At 43.3% G+C, this 17973-nt stretch overlaps 1 protein-coding gene across 8 annotated transcripts in view; it reads left to right on the forward strand.

Moving 5' to 3' along the window:
- The window catches only part of CACNB2 (calcium voltage-gated channel auxiliary subunit beta 2), a 1556216-nt gene that overhangs the window by 993545 nt on the left and 544698 nt on the right, over nt 1-17973 (forward strand). For all 8 annotated transcript variants that reach the window (XM_069648579.1, XM_069648581.1, XM_069648584.1 and 5 more), the window contains one exon: nt 922-1041. In XM_069648579.1, the coding sequence (XP_069504680.1) occupies nt 922-1041 (120 nt within the window). The remainder of the gene's footprint in view (nt 1-921; nt 1042-17973) is intronic.

Here is a 17973-nt window from a genome sequence, read left to right on the forward strand (position 1 = left end):
GATGGATTGGGGAGCTCCCTTACATTGACATTGAACTCTATTTAGTTCTGTTTTTACAACTTTTTTGTTTGTAAAAGTTTTTTCTTTGCTGCTGTGGTTTCAGAGTAAAGATGGTAATGCATAATATGAGCCTCCTGTCTTGTCATAGAATTCCACTTTATTTGTTCAGCCAAAGCTCCCGCAACCGAAATTGTCCTTGATCCGCCTTCCCTCGCAGGAGATCCTGGGCTGGAGGAGTGCCGTTCATGACTGGGGAAGCTGAGCTCTCTTCCTTTCCCCAAACTCCCTCGCTGCTGGGCCTCAGAGGGTGACTGGTGCCGGGAGGAGCGAAAACTTCTCCTGATTCCTACAAAGCTCACATTATAGTCTTTACAGTCCACCTGGTCGCTTACATACTGCCCTGCCACTGCAACGGCTGTTTTTCCATATACATTCTTTGTCCTTTGCCAAAATGTTTTCCATGTGGGCTGGGTGGAAGGAAAATGATGTCCTTATGCGATCCCACTGTGGGTAAGCTGTAAAAGGGTAACCGATGCTGCCCAGAACAGTGAGCAACTTTTATGCCCCTGTGAGGACAAAGCCCCCCAGATGGCTGCCCCGCCCCTTTCAGCAGTCTCTCATTATTTTTTCCGGGCTTGCAGCCTGTTTTCACAGGGGCCAAGGCACGGGTTAAACTTGTGCCTCTTTCAAGGGAGGCTTACTCTCCCCCCGTTGTCACAGTCAAGGCGACTCTATGTATTGGGTGTTTCTCCACTTGATTCAGGGGGAGGGGGATGCAACCATGTAGATTTCAGGGGCCGAGTGGATGGTCCCATCGGATGCATGCTTCGCTTCTGATCAATGAAATGTAGGTTTGTTTGCCAGATTTTTGCCATGCGATTCAACATTAACGCTCGTCTTCATCTTGCTGTGGCGTTGCAGGGTTCAGCGGACTCCTACACTAGTCGCCCATCCGATTCAGATGTGTCTCTGGAGGAAGACAGAGAAGCAGTGCGGAGAGAGGCAGAGAGACAGGCCCAAACACAGCTGGAAAAGGCAAAGGTAAGCACATCATTGTATCTTGTGCCGACATGTTGCCAATGTTCACCCAGGAGAAACGTGCAAGCCTTGCGCAAGCGCAGACACAACCTGAATGGACTGTAATCATTCAGAGTTGAAAAGTCTCCTTCAAATTCACTATACACAGTGTTGAAACCTTCTCCTTACCAACAAGGCATCACATTGAGCTGTGGACCTGCAAATAGAGGAATACTATGAGACATTCCAGACAATATGTCCCCTATTATTTTAGGCTAGCAGCAAAACTGTTAGCTTTTTACTTCATTAAGAAAACATAGTGTTTGAGAAACTCTTGGAAGTGACCTGTAAGGTGTTATACCAGGTTATTAAACTATTGTACCTATACATATCACACCTATACATTGCTAGCTCCTCTTTGATTCCCTGTGATGCCAATTGCATTATCTTAATAGGGTTCTGCCTATGTGCTTTGACCAGGTTTGCGAGAATGGGTATAGTATTTTAGGTACAGTCACATTTGGACTCCTGTACTCGGTACAATAGTGACGTTTATCCATTGCCTTGTCTACATTTAAAGCATCGAGACATGGGGATTTCGATGTCATTAGTAAAAAGGAATTGTGAATTTGTTCTACGTTCAGGGCAAAGGGATGCTTATGGGATTATCAAGCACCATTAAAGAGAGGGAGCACCATATAGATTGGGTGGGTGCTTCAAATAGATTTGACCTACTGGGTACTTATACAAGTTGTCTGTAGAGAAGCAGCTGTGACTGCACATCATGGATATGTTGGTTTCTCTGTATCTCTTGATGACATGCATGTAATGTGATAATGAGAAAAGGCATCATCTTCTTGTAGTTGTCATGGTGTTGTCACACTACCATAAGCCTTTAAACCCAGATGAAGTATTGTGGGAGCTGTTGTCAAGAAGAACTGATTGTGTTTGCTTAGTAGCAGGGTTTCCTTCTGTTTAGATAGATGAGATGCGTGAGCATAAACATGTAATCATGAACATTCTGCATGTGTTTGTTTGGGCTATTAGGTCTGTATGTAGCAGACCTTTGCGTGTGTATTATGAAATATTGTGAAGTTGTACACAGTACAGTTATTTGAATGAAACTATTTCACAATTTGACAAATGGTTCGTTTCCAATAATGTATATTGCAACCCCTGATTGACCAATCATTTGATGTCTGGCTCCTTACCCATGGAGTACTTTTGAACAAAATTACAAATGTGAACACATGTATATGTTTTGTTTTTATTTTTCCTTTCACTCACGAATGTATACATTTTGATATAAACTATTTTACAATTTAAAAAAAAACACAAATGTGACCAAATACTCTAGGCAGTGTGCTTAAGTTTCAATAATTCATGTAAAGCAGAATTGTGGCTTTATTTAAAAAAAAAAAAATAACAGTCTTTGTTGCTTTGAACATTACCAAAGAGAGAGTAGTCTATGACGTCACAAAGCTGGAGAAATGTAGACGGGTCATTTAAAAACAAGTTCAAGTTATATTAAAAAAATATGTGAGTTTCGTTCATGGCCCACCCCCTTTCCAAACATAGGAATAGAGGATTTGCTATTGAAAGAACCTCATTCAAATAGCTTCAGGCAAGCACTCTGATTGTTGGGCAATGGGCATAGCTTTTGCTTTCAGTCTAAAGTAAATCTTTTACCTTTGCAAGCACAGCCATGTTTTGACTCTAGCTGTATTATATAATAAACACAATAGTTTTGTGGGGCCCTTCTTTTTAATTTCAGGGGCTGCTGGTTCAGGTAGAAGCAAATTAAGAAGGGGCACCTCAGTAACCGAGACAAAAGATAAAAAGGTGCCATTTCTAGTCTGTTTGTCTTGCAGGTAGGAATAGATCTGCTCTTTTTCATATTGGGAACTCTTTGCATTCTGAATGGTTCTCGCCTTTCCATTCCTAGAAGAAGCGAGCCCAGCAGTAATCGATGCGGTAACATTGGTTGGGCCGGACTTTAAGAAGACAGGAGAACATGTTTTGAAACCTTAGGCTGAAATGAAGGGAAAAGCATGGGCCAGTCTGTGCACGCTGTTCTTCATTCCATGATGGATCCCAGAACGACCTGGGTTCAGTGGAAGGCAAACTGCAGCCATCCAGATGTCTTGGTACTGCCACCAGCCCCAGCCATATAGTCAATGATGAGGGACCATGGGCGCCACATTTGGAAACATCTGATAAGCGACAGGCTGCTCCCTCAGAATCCAAAATAACATTCTAAAATGGCACAAAATCTGATTTTTCAAAATTCCCACATACGCTTTTGGAAGGGGATTTGCAGCAGCAATGGAAAACTCTTTCACGTAAAACCCCTCTACATACAAAGCCATGGCATTTGGCAGCTTTGCGTGACTATGGCTCTCTCACACTGACACCCAAGAGCAAGTCTTGTGTGCCCGTGTCAGGTGATATTATTGGCTTGAGTGGGTCTTTCTTGGAAGGCTTGATTTTAGTGTAAGAATTGCAAGCTTGATGGAGTAATCAGTGCAACATGTATTCATTCTAATGGCACCCGCATACTTACTCAATGCTTTCTGCTGCATCTCTAAAGGGCTGGGACGCAGATGATTTTCCCTGGTAGGCCTAAGCAATTGCAGAGGGTGAGCCCAAACCATCTCGGTTAGGTTTGGGGGACTTCGTCTCATCATTTTTAAAATACATGGATCTGAAGGGTGCATTTTAGGCACAAATATCGGGAAGAAATGAGTAAACAGTCACAGAAGTTACAATCTGTTTTGTGCAGGAAAACATTAAGTACCCCAATAGATGCCCGGTTACCAACCTTACGCAAGGGCATATGTATCACAAAACATTTTCTTGCTGATTGGTCTTAAAAAAAAAGGTGTTCCTTGCTTTTGCCGAATGGCATTTTCACGAATTTCTTTGCCTGATTTTTTTTCCACCCTTTTCCCCACAAATCTGTGTGGTAAGTTGAGGAACGGTATATAAAGGGGTTGGGAATGCAAGGAGGAGTTCAGGGGGTCTCCCCTGCAATTATGAAACGGCAAAATAAATTCGGGGAAACCTAGTTGGTCCCAAAAAAAGTCCCACGTCCTGCCCAAGAATATATCCCAGCATTGCCACTGTAACCTCATTTTCATGCTGTTTGTGCTAAAAGAAAATCATATTGCGAAACCCACCCCCCTCACATGCTGGTTTTGTCCAAGAAAATGATAAGGCTTGTCTCAAAGTATATTATGATGACTATGTTGATATCACTTTAAGCCGCACCCAGTCACCACCATAGTAGTAAAAGAGCGCCTAGGCTAGTCCGTGGAGGGGGGTGCTGTGGCTCCGGCGGGGGGGGGGGGGTATCCAGACTTTAGTTTGCTGGAAGAAAAGACACGAGTGAGGGAACAATAGAAGAATGGGGAAATAGGATCCAGCATTGCCCTGCAAGTCAGTGATGGTTAAAACATAACTTGACATTGTTTGTCTTTTATCAGGTCTGCTGCTGGATTGAAATATCAGTTTTCTTTACTTCTCTACTTATATTCCTGGGTTAGTTTAGTGAGCAGTGACCTGGGTTCAAACCCTACAGTCGAATTATCCTTGGTGGGATGGTGGTAAGGGGGGGGCGGTAATCGAGGGTGTAGGGGAACATGTAGTATCCTGAATCTGCAACATTACAAGAAGTGACATGACGTCATCACACCAGTGCATTGTTTTCTGGTGCCTTTAATGATTGGATTTGTACTACAGGATTAACCCATTTAACTGGCAGAAACATTTGCTTTCTGTTCTGCTGCACAACAGAATCTGCATGAGGAGTAACTGATGAGTTCTAAATCCTGACGTCCATTTTAGCTACCGGTGTTATTTACTGCCTAACATCTCTTTGATAATTTATTTATTGTTTATATAATATGCTGACACGTTGCTCCCAACTGATTTTCTGCACGTTTTAACTTAGTTTTCATATCATTTTGTTTTCCAGTCGTTTTATTTATTTTTCATTTTATATTGAAAACTACAATTACCAGAATGCAAAGGGGGTTGAACATAAAACCAAGACTAGTAATCATCAATCGCACAACTTATATGGCACTGCTGGTGTTTTTTTTTTTACAAAGAAGGTTCTGCTACTAACAAGACTTACTGAAAAAGGACAAAAGCTATGCAGTGGCCGTTTTTGTAAATCTCTGTTATAGGCACGAAGATAAGGATTCTTGTTTAACTAAACTTATGTTGAGCAGGAAAGGGGTGAGCAGCAGACCGAAGGATATCTGGAGTTTTGGCTTTCAGATGTGCTCAACCCAGTATTAACGGCAACCCCCATGAACATTTACAGGCACATATCAACGAATAGGGTCACCCCGTAATCCATTTTCCATTCATTGATTGCTGTTCCCACACCAGATCATATTTGAAGTAAGACCTGCAAATAACATAAAAAAACATGCACCAAAAGAAAGCGACAGCAAGAAATTGCCATGCAGCACAGAAATCTGCACGGTGTTCTTGGCTCCACTGTTGCACGTAACTGGGATAAGCGCCCCTACCCACCTCAGCTGGCCTAGTGGCCTCTACAAAATCATAAACATTGCCTGCGCTAAAGCATCGTTTGCAAATACAAGTACTATTTCCCTAATTTCTGGAATATATTGGGGGAGTCTTTAGAGTGGCAGTGGAGCACTACAAGGCTTGGCTGTCAGAAGGTACATTACAGAATCTACCCAGCTGCTCATCTCGTTGACGCTGGGGCACCTCTCTCTTTACTGCTGCTCGTTGCTTTCATATTGGAAGTCTCACCTTGGGATTTGCCGGTACTTATGGGTAATGTGCAGGGTTCTAAGTGTACCACAGGGCTGCTGGAGTCACTGCCGCTGTGCCCTACGGAAGCCCTCCGCTGCTCACATACTACAGATAACACTGGTTGCATAGCGTGATTCACTTAACCAATGGATTTAGGCCTTTGCCCTTATTCCATGAGCTGGCACTGTATAGTGGCATGAAGGTACGACACAGTAGTCTAGTCGATGGTGATATCTCGGCTAGACTACTGCAACGCCCTGTATCTGGCACAACTGAAGGGTCTGATTCAACGGCTACAACAATTGCAGAATCTAGCTGCACGTGTGGCAACTGGCACACCCTATGGAGCGCATATTTCTCCTGTGCTTCGAGCCCTTCACTGGCTCCCGGTGACCCAGTGGGTCAATTTTCAAGCATTGTGTAAAGTTCATCGTGCCCTCCATGATCAGGGTGCTGAATACCTGCAAGCTAAGTTTGCCCGATAACATCCTAGCCGTAGCCTTCGTTCCACCTCGGCTGATTGACTAGTGGTACCGATGGACAAACGAGTACGGGTTGGAGGCCATGCGTTCTCCGTAGCAGCTGCTGTTCTATGGAACTACCTCCTGCTAGTCATTAAGAAAATATCTAATCGTCTAGCCTTTACAAAAGCCGTTAAAGCACACTTATTCTAGATTGAGCTGTGTCTGAGCTTTGGCTTTAGCCTCCTTTCCTCAGCGCCAAGATACCCCTGGGTGACCGTGCGCTCTAGAAGTATTACTAACATAACAGTACATACATCAATAGGACAGACATGAATTGCCAGTCTTCCAAGGGCTGGTATTTTCCAGTGACAACTCTTTGTTCCCTGCTTCCAGCAGTTGTATAGCCCTTTCGATAAGGCAGCCATTCCAGACCTGCATTCCATGGATGCACTTCCTTCAACCAATGGAGTTTAAACTGTACGTGCTCTTTTATTTTTGCTTTGAGAATGAACTGACAAGTGGGTGTTCCTTTTACAATAATTTCCCTTTGCACCATCTCATGAAGCCTATGGGACTTTGTTAGCTAATGCATTGCTACCATCTCTGTTTAATATTTCCAGTGAGTCCCAAAAAAGTATAAAAACATTTATTATGTGTGATTTTGTTTAAACTGGACTAACATTGCACCAAACATGTAATAAGGTGCTGTTTGTCTCAGTACTGTGGTCCATACTAATAGGCTACCATACATTTGTCCACATCTCCATATTTATGAACTAATGACTGTGAAGTGACCAAGAACAATATAGTCCAGAAGAAATGATTCAGACAAGCTAGTCACAGCTGTAAATGTTGTAGCAGCATCTGGAATTCTGCTCGGAGAGCTGCCTTTTACACTGTGTGCTGGCTCTTCTAGATGAATTATTGACAACACAAATAAGCTGAACTAAGAGTGGTCATGAGGTTTACTTAATACAGAATGTAATATATGGGTAAAAGCACCCCCTAGAGAACATGACATGGATGTTGTAAGTCACAGAGGAGTTCCATGACCAAATAGAGAAATGAGAGTACATGCTGAGTTCCTTTATAAGGTCACGTAATTCCGAGATGACTTCCAGTATCCTTTTAGTACTCAGTAATGGGGTGCTTTATTCTTCATAATACATAGTTAAAACATCATCTCCTCTCTGTTGCAAGAACTATTGAAGTTGTTGAAATGTGGAATGCATGTTGAATCTGCCTTGGAAAAAAACAGATATACAGCATGTAATGTGTTGCAAATCAATTTGTAAAATAATGTGCATTAAAAGACAGATTTGTGGTTCAAAGTTTATTTCCATGTATTATATTTAAACAATAATGCCTAGAGTGGCTGCATGTATCGGGGGTGGGAGGTGGGGAGGTTTTGGCCATCACTTGACTTGATTCGCTCAGCGCCTTTAACAAAGGCAGTGAGATGGTATTGTCCAGCCCAGCCTGGCACACTGGCATGGCAAGTAGCATCCTGGTTAACATCCAGGGGCACTGTTGTTTCCTTTTTGGGGTGGCTAAAAAGAAGCTTGCCAGGAGCGCTAAGCTTTTCCTCACAAAAAGTCGAAATTACATCAAAATGGCTGCCAAAGAAATGACAAGAGGAGCTGTAGCAATAGCCCATTTTGACTTCATGGTTGTGCACCAGTAGGAGAAATCAGATGTATTTAAATGAAACAAATGTACTTTTCAAGTTTTCACTGTTTTATTTATTTGTGATTCATATAATGCTTAATGACAAACGACTCCAGTTTTTAACCACCCAACCTATTATTGAACCCATTGTTCCATGGTATTGTCTTGTTCACAGGCTACGTATGTTGCACCTGAGCTATCCCTTTAGTGTGGTGTTGTAGTGAGTGAAACGGGGAGCAATCGAAAGCAGCTTAAAGCTGGTTTGGAAAGTGGCTTCTATTGTTAGCTTGCGTTGTATTCAAAGCACGTTATTGGCTGCTCAGCACACCCTGGATATATGTTAGGGTTATGCCTAACATCGGCTTCAAGTAAGTATTCAGCCAAATTACAGCTTAAAAAAACACTATTGGACACCTGATTAATGATTGTCTTTTCATTTAATTGCAATGTAAACAACTCAGTGAGTCAATTATTGAGGGCAGATTAAAAAAGAGAATGCATTTAAAAATGTACATAAATCCTAATAAAATATCAGTCGAAGGTGCCCTTGTTTGTTTATGAGAGAGACAGTGCAGTGAGGGGTACTGATAAGTGTGCATGGTGTGTTGCTATGAGAAATGCCTAGGAAGACATTTTAAGAATTCACAACGCGTAGTGCAGAATGGCAAGGTTGAGGTAGTCGGCTATGTCAGGCAGAGTGACATGCCCCTTCCTAAGATGTCTCTCAGAGGCATCCATGTGGGGAAACCACTCCAGTTCCACAGCATGCCAGTTTGCTAGAGGGTGTACAGAGAGAATGGTGTGAGGACTCTCTTCGGGACGTAGTCGGCAAGCTTTTCTATGTTAGTGAAATTAGTAGGGGGGGGATGTTTGGAAATTGGAAGGCTTCCCAAGGTGGGTTGCCTCTTCTAGGTCAATAGGGCTGGAGACAAGTCAATAAATGTCAAGCAATGCAAGATGTAGCTGACATTTCCCAACTCATATATATTGGTATCTTGTGAGAAAATGCTTCTTGGATATCTGCCGAGTAGTATTCCAACAACAGGAAAGGTAGATAACATGTCTGTGTGGACAGATGGACATGGAGAGCACATCCTGGTGTTTTGGAGTGGAGAGTTGGAAGTGTGAAAGCCACAGAAAAAGAAACAGCGACTTGCATCCTCTAGTGTCGTGGGATGTAGGTGTGGCAACTGGAACTTGGATTGAGATTTGATGGACTTGAGTGGCAGCCCAACAGGGAAGTGCATTTATTCATTTATTTTTATTTGTATCTCTGGTCTAAGTGAACAGACCTTAACACCCCACATTTACTTACACATGTCAATCTTTTAAATTACATTTCTTCAATTCAGTTGACTCATATGCATTACAAAATTAAAAGAAAAGCATAAAGAAACACATTCATCTAGAAACCCAGCTTCTGTAAGTAAGAATAAAGAGAAATTAATAATGATCTTGAACGATAGTCCAAATAAAAAGGATCTCGTAGGAAATCCCAGAGGTCCAGTCTGATTCCTTCGATAAAATGGGCAAATATGTTATTTCTCCAAGTTGCTAGTTCTGTACATTCACACACTCAGTGTTTTAAAGATTCCACATGAAGATGACAATGTCGACAGGTCGAATCTTCCACATCTTTATCTTTCCAGCGTCATCTATTATCCATGGTTGGCAAAAGGTTTAAGCGAAAGCGCAACAAGGCTCTGGCAAAAGACCATGAAGGATACAGTAGTAAATAAGGGCACAACCACCCAATTTGTTATTTGCCCCATTTAGATCTTTATAATGTTATGATGTGGCATTTATAACGCGCCTATACACAAGTGTTTCAAAGCGCGACGAGGCAAGGGAGGGGGAACAGAGAGAAGACAGACAACGATCTTACTAGACCAAGTGTCATTCAGATCGCGCAAGTGCAAAGGAAGGGGGAGAGGGGAAAGTGCAGTGCATGGGATAATAGAACAACAAGATAAATAAACGGCCGGCAGGTGGCAAGTGCAGGGTGAGTGCAGAAAATAAGTGCAATGCTTACGGCTATGTGTTTTTTTTATGATGATTGATCCAGTCAAGGTAGAAGATTTGCTTAATTGCCAGCATAATGTTGGAGGTTGCCTCTTGCATACTGCTAGAGGCCTTAGCTAGATGGAAATTACACTACTGAATAAGCAAGCTCTCAGCTCTAACCTTGACTGGGTTCATCTGTTCAAAAACAGAGCTCGAGGGTGGCTTAAATAGCTTTAGGCACAATTTGATCCTCTTCCATAGTACCTTGGAATTTAAAGCAGTAAGGCCCAATTCGGATCTATTAACTTCCATAGGCACTCATTTCTGAAGTCCCAAAGTGCTTTTCCACAACAGGCCTTGGATGTAATCAAAATTGTATTCTGTTAACTGGTGATGTACTTTCAAGACATAAGAAATGATCGGAAACCACCTTCGATTCAGAAAACGTAACTATTGGTTTGATAGAAAATGTGCCTAAGCGAAGGTGTAAAACTTTCATTTGGCACAACATGTGTTTGGTTTTTGTGATATTATGATCATTCAGAACCGATTTTCCCTTCACTCCACAGATATTAAATCCCGAATATTTTAGATCTCAGACCTCGTCAATTCTTTGGGAGTTCATTGTCCAACTCGTACAGACTTTCCTACGGCTAGCATGAAACACCATCATTTTTGATTTCGTGGTGTTAATCGTCAAAGCATTATTCATTACATAATGACCAAAAACCTTCAAGAGGCATTGGATGCCGACCTTAAAATGATGCAAAAGCAGGATATTGTCTGCATAAGTGAGCCAAAATAATTTGCACCCAAACACAGAGGGGGAACTAACTTAGCATCAGCAAGTTCCACTCCAATATCCCAGAGGTAGACATTAAATAATAAAGGCACCAGGACACAGCCTTGTCACAACCCGTTAGATGTACGAAAGACTGGAGATAAGCTACCCCGCTGGCTCATTCTGATTGTTGTGCTTGAGTGCATTTTAATAAAGATCAACAAGAGGTTGGTGGGAATACCCCATTTCCTTAATTTCGACCAAAACCCGTCTGTCTCTAATTTGTCAAATGCCATTGACAAGTCGATGGAAGCAAAGTAAATCTGTGAGATGTGCTTTTGCCAAACATCCTGTTGCAAGTAGTTGATGTTGAAACCCGCAGTGGTAGTCCCAACCCCCTTTCTGAAACCGATTTGGCTAGGTTTAAGTTGACCTGCACTTACTGCCCACGAGCCAAGACGAGAGATGAAAAATGTTTAATAAAAATAATAATTTGGCATTTATACGAACCCTCAGGTATCTGAGCGCTGCTTATTATAACCCACAGTGTGTGGTGCTCATTTATGGACCTCGGAAAGATGAAAGGCTGAGGTTGGTCCTGCCGGGATTCGAACATGCGTTAGCAGGCTCTACACGGATGTCAAAGCGAGCGCTCTACTCGCTGTGCCACTTGACTGGCTAAGTTTACAGTCAACATCTAAGAAAGCTAATGGTCTATAGTTTAGGGGGCTATACTTATCCCCTTTTTGGAGTTTAGAGACGAATATGGCAGTATGCCAGGAATCTGGGATCCTTTTATGAAAAACAACTGATCTGAACACTCCATATAGTAATGAGGGCCAGAACGGGGGTTAGTCTTTAAGACCCCACTTCAGAATCAATTGGGTCCCAGAGGTCTAGGCTGACTAAGGCTCCTGATGAACCCAGCCCACACACAAGCATGCAGGGAGGGAATCCTGATTGTTATAAGTCGGTAAATTAAGCAACGCATAGTACTTCTGAACCAGGGCAATTGCTCCTCCTTGTACCCCAAAGTTTGGACGCTCTGAGCGGAATCATACAATATTTTAGAAAATAAGTCATATGGAGCCTTAGGAACTCAGTCCCCTTCTATTCCATGGCACAGTAAATACACTAATAACCCTGGTCATATTCCTGTCACTGCATGTTAACCTGTTTTGAGAGTTATTTACTTTCATGCACAGGGCCCTACTTACTACTTCATCAGAGTATGAACATTTGAAATTTCCCCACAATATGGAGTGGTCACTAGGTTCTGCTTTTGTGACATAAAAATCATTGGAACAGCGCCGGGGAGACAAAAATGAAGTCCATCTTTGAGGACTGATCCCCATGGGGCCAAGTAGTATTACCCTCCAAGTCTTCCGCCACATACCCATTTAGGGGGGTGAGGATCCATTGCCTCAAAAAGGTCTCCCATTTAACTTGGCTCACTCCAAATGTGTTATTTCATCGAATTGGTGTTAAAGTCTCCTGCTAACAATATATGATTTAAGCCCTCCTCACTCTGATAAAGTGTAAGGATGGATTCGAACCACTCAAGTAACACACCCTAACAGGCAGCACTAAAAAGCTGTTCCCTCAATAAAGGCCTCCAGATCACTGTCTGCTGTTACTTGAGGGTCCCAGATTCAACCACCCCTCCTGAAGGGTTGGGTTGATGGATAGCAGGTTTTATAGTGCTAGGCATACAGTGACTTCCAGAGCTGGGAAGATAGAGGCAACTCGATTGTCACTATAGAAGCTCACCGCAATTTGAGACAGGAGGTGGTTTTGGACCAAAGTAGTGGGAATATCAATCAGGGCAGCATCCAGTCTTCTGGACGAAATGAGCTCCACTCTTGATATATCCCTCGAAGCGATGATTCTCAGTTCTGGTATTTCGTGCAGTATGGACAAAATGGTACTTCTGTTCATGATTAAATTGTCTTCTCCGGGGAAGACACATTCCGTTAAAAACTGATTACACCTTTTGTGGCCAGAACTAGTACCTTCTTTCTTGGTAAGTCCCGAAGTCACTTGCCCTATGGCTCCCGCTTAAAAGGACTTGAACGGGGTCTCCATACTGGGTCAAGATGCTCTTCCCATACATTGGAAGGCCTGAGTTCTGACCTTGCAATACGGCTGTAGGACTGACGAAAACATTTGCCTCATTGGTAACTGCACAAGAGCTTGTTATATATTATTGTTATACTTAGGCCATGGAATGAGGGGCAGTTTTTTGGGTAGGCAGCTCAGTTTGATATGCCACTTCATAGGCACATGCAGAAGAGATACTGTTTGACTTAGCAAGAGGCGTGGCCATAAAAGATTTCTTAGAGCTCTTCGTGAACATAGACGCCACTCTCACTTGTTTAGGGGCACGGGACGCACTCTCCAAAGGAACTGCTCCACATTTTTCCTTACTATTCATCCTGATGATGAAAAGGGCCATAAAAATTAAAATTTCGAGCCTGTCTTGCTGCTAAGTGCATTTATAGTGCTTGTAGGTTTTGAGAAGATTCTGTCACTTTGCTACGTGTGATTAACCCTGCTCAACCCCATTAGCCTCTCTGGGAGTGCCTTCTCCCTTGTTTGGCCTCCGATAGTCATGAAATGAGGTCAATTCCTTCAAATGTACCCGTGACTTGTGTCCCACACTAGTGAACAGCAAAGAAATTCTGAGGCTTGTGGATCTCTTGGATCATATGCTATGCATAGGCCAACATCTAGTGGTAGTCAGAGTATTACATGATTTGTTTTTCGAAACTCAAAAAGGGACGTCAACTGGGCATGCTAGTAATATTATCCCTAGTGTGACGTCTACTGTACCCATGGTCCTTTATGTGTCGAGGTCCCTCAGTTTCTGTCCTATGGGCCCTTGCTGTCCTATGGGCCCTTGCTCTTGTGTTCGCCACACAACAGATTTTCAAAACAGGCGCAGAGAAGACCCCTTTTCTTGCACTGCGCACAAAAAGGGGTTATTTCTGACTTTCGCGCACTGAGGAACATGGGTAGAAAAGACAAATCTTTGACGCACTCTTCAAGCATGTCAAAAATGCAGCAACTAATTAAAAAAACATGTCCCAAAAACGCTGCTTAAAGCCAAAGCAACAAAATCCTCTAGTCTTTCAACAGGCACACTTGGTACAGGAGACTGAGCATACACCCTCAACGATACATTGTCTGGGGCTTTACCACATAAGAGGAAGACTCCCGTTCAGGAACACTCTCGTCCTAGCCCATCTCTTTCCCAAAGTCCACAGAATGGACACCAGACAGAAAGGCATACATTAGTTTTCAAAAATTGATTAGCAAAATTTGCTAATTAAAATGTTCTTGATTAGGAAACAAACTTTTGATTAGCAATTGTGTATTCATATCTTAAATGTTACCAGAAGTTATTTGTACCCAGGAAATAAAATTATCAAGAATGCAGCCTTTCTATGTACCTCTGAAGTAATATATTAGTGGAATGAATGTGTGTAAAATGTTACGGTTAGCTGCATGAATGGATCCAAAAAAATAGATAGAGCTAAAAAGGCTCCAAAATTTTTTCAGTGCAAGGCTCTGTGCGGCTGGGTGCAGTCACTGGTGCACAGGGCAGTGTCATTCAAATTGTACGCTTGACCCTTCATTTGCTGTGTAAGGAGAAGTTTCATAAAACCAGAAAGTTCCCAATGTTAAAGGAAAGTCATGGCCTGAGACGCAGTAGAGCTGTGCAGCAGGGAGGGTAGTTGTCAACTTCAGGTGGACAAGATGGCCCTTGCCTGTCATTGATATGGCAAGGGTCATCTCCACACACCCTGCACACAAATACAACACAAATACAATTGCACATCACCTCTGCCATAAGAATGAAGCTACTGTTAACGACAAATTGGAACGGTAGCTTCCCACATAACTCTATATTTCCTTAAACACAACCCTCCCCGCCGACCCCCCCTCCCCTCTTAGCACATAGTATTCCTCTGCTCTGCCCATGCACACTTTATCTAGACATGGGTGACTACCAGGGTCCTTGGCCACCCTCGCATAACTTTAATGGCGGAAATACACACAGGCATATTAGCACCTCCCAAACTCTCTCACATTTTTGTACTTCGGTCCCTCCGAGGGCGGTTTACCAAAAGTGCGATGGGACCATATTTATGGTGAAAGGCGCTATAACAAATGACACAATTAATGAATGAATGAATATCAATTGTTTTCAATATAGTGATAGTTACCAATTTCAGGGGGAGGGCAGGGCCGCTAACTGTCCTCAAGCCTGAGTCAGGTAAGCACAAGCGCAGCATTCCAGCCTTTTGCATCCATTAACGCAATATTTATCGCTATTAACTCTCAGAGCAGTAGATCTGTAGCTGTATATACTGGATGGAACTATTGAGCACATTAACTTCTAGTTAGCTCTGTGTATTCATTATGTAGGAGAAAATAAAGTAAGCGACTAAGCAGAGTGGATGGTGTAGCAGGCAGAGGACTGGGCAAACTAGGTGGAATATTGCAGTTTTGCAGCCATCTCACGTTCACGGGAGCTGGTATAAAGCAACAGGGTGAAATAATAGGATGAAAAGGAATTTGAGATCAGCTCATGTGTTGAGCAACAGTTGCACAGATTATGCAACCAGCAGGTCACAGAACTAGGTTTGCCATCAAAAGCATAGCCTTTGTGCATGTGATCAAGTATATTTTCGACCTTGTCAATATGATGCACTTTCCCAATCAAAATGAAATATAGTTGACACTATGAAGCTGAGATTTATATACAATTACTTATACTTTACTGAAAAACATGTACACAAAGCAGTGCTGCAATATTGTAAGCCTGGATTATTTAACAAAAATTCACATATACTAGTCTTCGCCGGACAGGATATAGTTAGCTTAACACAAGTATAGTCCAGATTACTTCTGGTTTGCAAATATTTGAAAAAAGAGAGGATGTTTGTTGCCTAGCACTCCCACACAGGTATTTGGCAATTTAAAAGTGGAGATGATTTCTACCCATTAGCCTCTTTGCACTTGCAGTGAATAGATAAGAGGGTGGAGGGAGCCTTGAAGGCAAGAGAGGAATGTCAGGTGAGCTGTGCTTTCATTAAACACCATAATTTAAATAGCTAGCTGTGCTACACAAGTATCAATTCAATTAGCAAACCTACAGAATTCCATAGCAAATTGCTATTTAACCATTATTATTTTATTCCTTGAGAAAGTTCGACAAGGTAATGAGAAGAATCCCTTGCTTTGTAGACTTTATGGATGGCCATCTAGAGGAGTTTAGACACCCTCAGGCTAGTGCACAGAATGGAGGGGAACTAGTGAGGAACCACCTTCAAAAGCTTTAGGAATGTGCAGCTCTCAACCTAGCATTTCCACTCAAACAGTCTTTTTTACACACAGTCAAGAATCCTCTCAGGAGTCATGATCACTGCTTCCAAGGAGCTAGGACCAGCCCAACGTCCTTGGAAGCAGGCCCCTAACCTTCATCCTAGGCACCAGCCTGTCCCCACTGGGACCTTTTGGACCTTGTCCTGGCGCCGGTGGCACCAGGCTCATCAAAGTCACTGGTCCCGGCACTGGAAGCGCCGGGCTCATAATTTGTATGAAGATGCTTGGGTGGACTTACCTGCAGCAGACCATGCTGCTTACTTACCAGCCACATAGGAATCCTCTGTGAGCCGGGACTACTTTCTTACCTGGGTGGGGCAAGCTCCACTCCCTGGATACAACACTGGAACTCTTCTGGAACAGGAACTCTTTTCTTACCTAGGCGAGGCCGTGGAGGAAGACGCCTCATCACTCCAAGGCTATTTAAACCACACCCGATTGTTTTAACGTGCTTCGCGTTATTCTGCATCTGCAGCAGAACGCTCACCGTGTCTGTTCCAGTTTTCTTCTTTCCGATCCTGAACCTGCAAGAACAAACGCTTACCATTCCTGTATCCAGCCTTCAGTAGCACTTGCAAAGACAAGAAACAACAGGTTAGCACGGCAACCTTCACGCACAGCGCTTTCCTCACCTGATCCATTGGCAGCTACCATCTCTTCACGCTGCTCCTCTGCCTGTGAAGACAAAAGCATAGTTATTCCTGTGTGGAATTACTTACCGGCACTCCGGGAATTCCGGTTTTCTTCAACGCTGCAATCCTGCACCTGAAAGACAAAAGAAGAGACATTAGACAGGTATTTTACTTACGCGCCATCGCGCCCGCCACAATAGGGCGCCTGCAAACACTCCGGCGTTTCCAGCGTCTCTTCAACACCCGAACTCACAACTGCAAGTGAAAAGAGACAGTTAGAGAGCTTTTGAAAAGCAGGCAACCGGCATTTACTTACGCATTTCCAAGCGCATCATTCCAAGACTCTGGCTCGAACTTCGGCTTTCTTCACACCATCTTCTACCTCAAGAGCCCTGCAAGACAAATAGAAAAAGCATTATACAGAGCCCTGTTCCACATTAACGTGCCCACGCACCTAAAGACTGTAAGGACTTCAAAGGTGTCCGGAAACTCACCGTTCGTGCAGTTAACGACGGTAGCAATCCTCTGATGTCAAGAGGCCTACGTTTCACCCAGTGAAGGAACTGGCAACGGCACCCTGCACCAGACGCAGATGGAGAGTCCAGCATTCACCTATCTAAGGTGAGCACGTTGACCTTGGGGCTCCACTGAAAAGCGAGGAAGGGACAGGGAGAGAGATACCCGACGACCCCAGATCATTAACCCCATATTCTTTCACCTGCAGATATCTCACTGTTCGAGTTAGACATACAGTGCGAAGAGGCTCAGCCCCGGAAGCCAATCGAGTCCTGCACTTCACTTTTTTCGAGTCACAGACACCATCCTGCCAAGGCCGGCGCCTCCGTGGGAATCAGGTGAGCGTTACATCAGAACCTATATATTGTTGATTCTTCAGACTCGCAGGATTCAGAATCACAAGATTACCAGTACAATCCATGTCAAGATCAATATCATGATGTCGACCCTGATATTTACATCATGCCGTCCCAGGACTACCAAGATCAGTCTGTAGCTGACTCCCCCATAAACAACTGTGGGCTGATTCAACCCACTTGTTGCTCTGCTATGCGGCATCACTGTGTTCTGATGGTGCCAGAAACATCAAAATGGCCGCAAAACCCTTGTGCGCGCCAAACCCTCTGAAAATCGCGCTCTGCAAAGCACAAAAAGATGGCTGCCCAATCTACCACGCATGTTGTCAGTGGTGGAACAGAGATCTTAC

This window comes from Ambystoma mexicanum, chromosome 2q (assembly GCF_040938575.1).
Source record: "Ambystoma mexicanum isolate Mex_15411 chromosome 2q, UKY_AmexF1_1, whole genome shotgun sequence".
Taxonomy (NCBI): Eukaryota; Metazoa; Chordata; class Amphibia; order Caudata; family Ambystomatidae; genus Ambystoma; species Ambystoma mexicanum.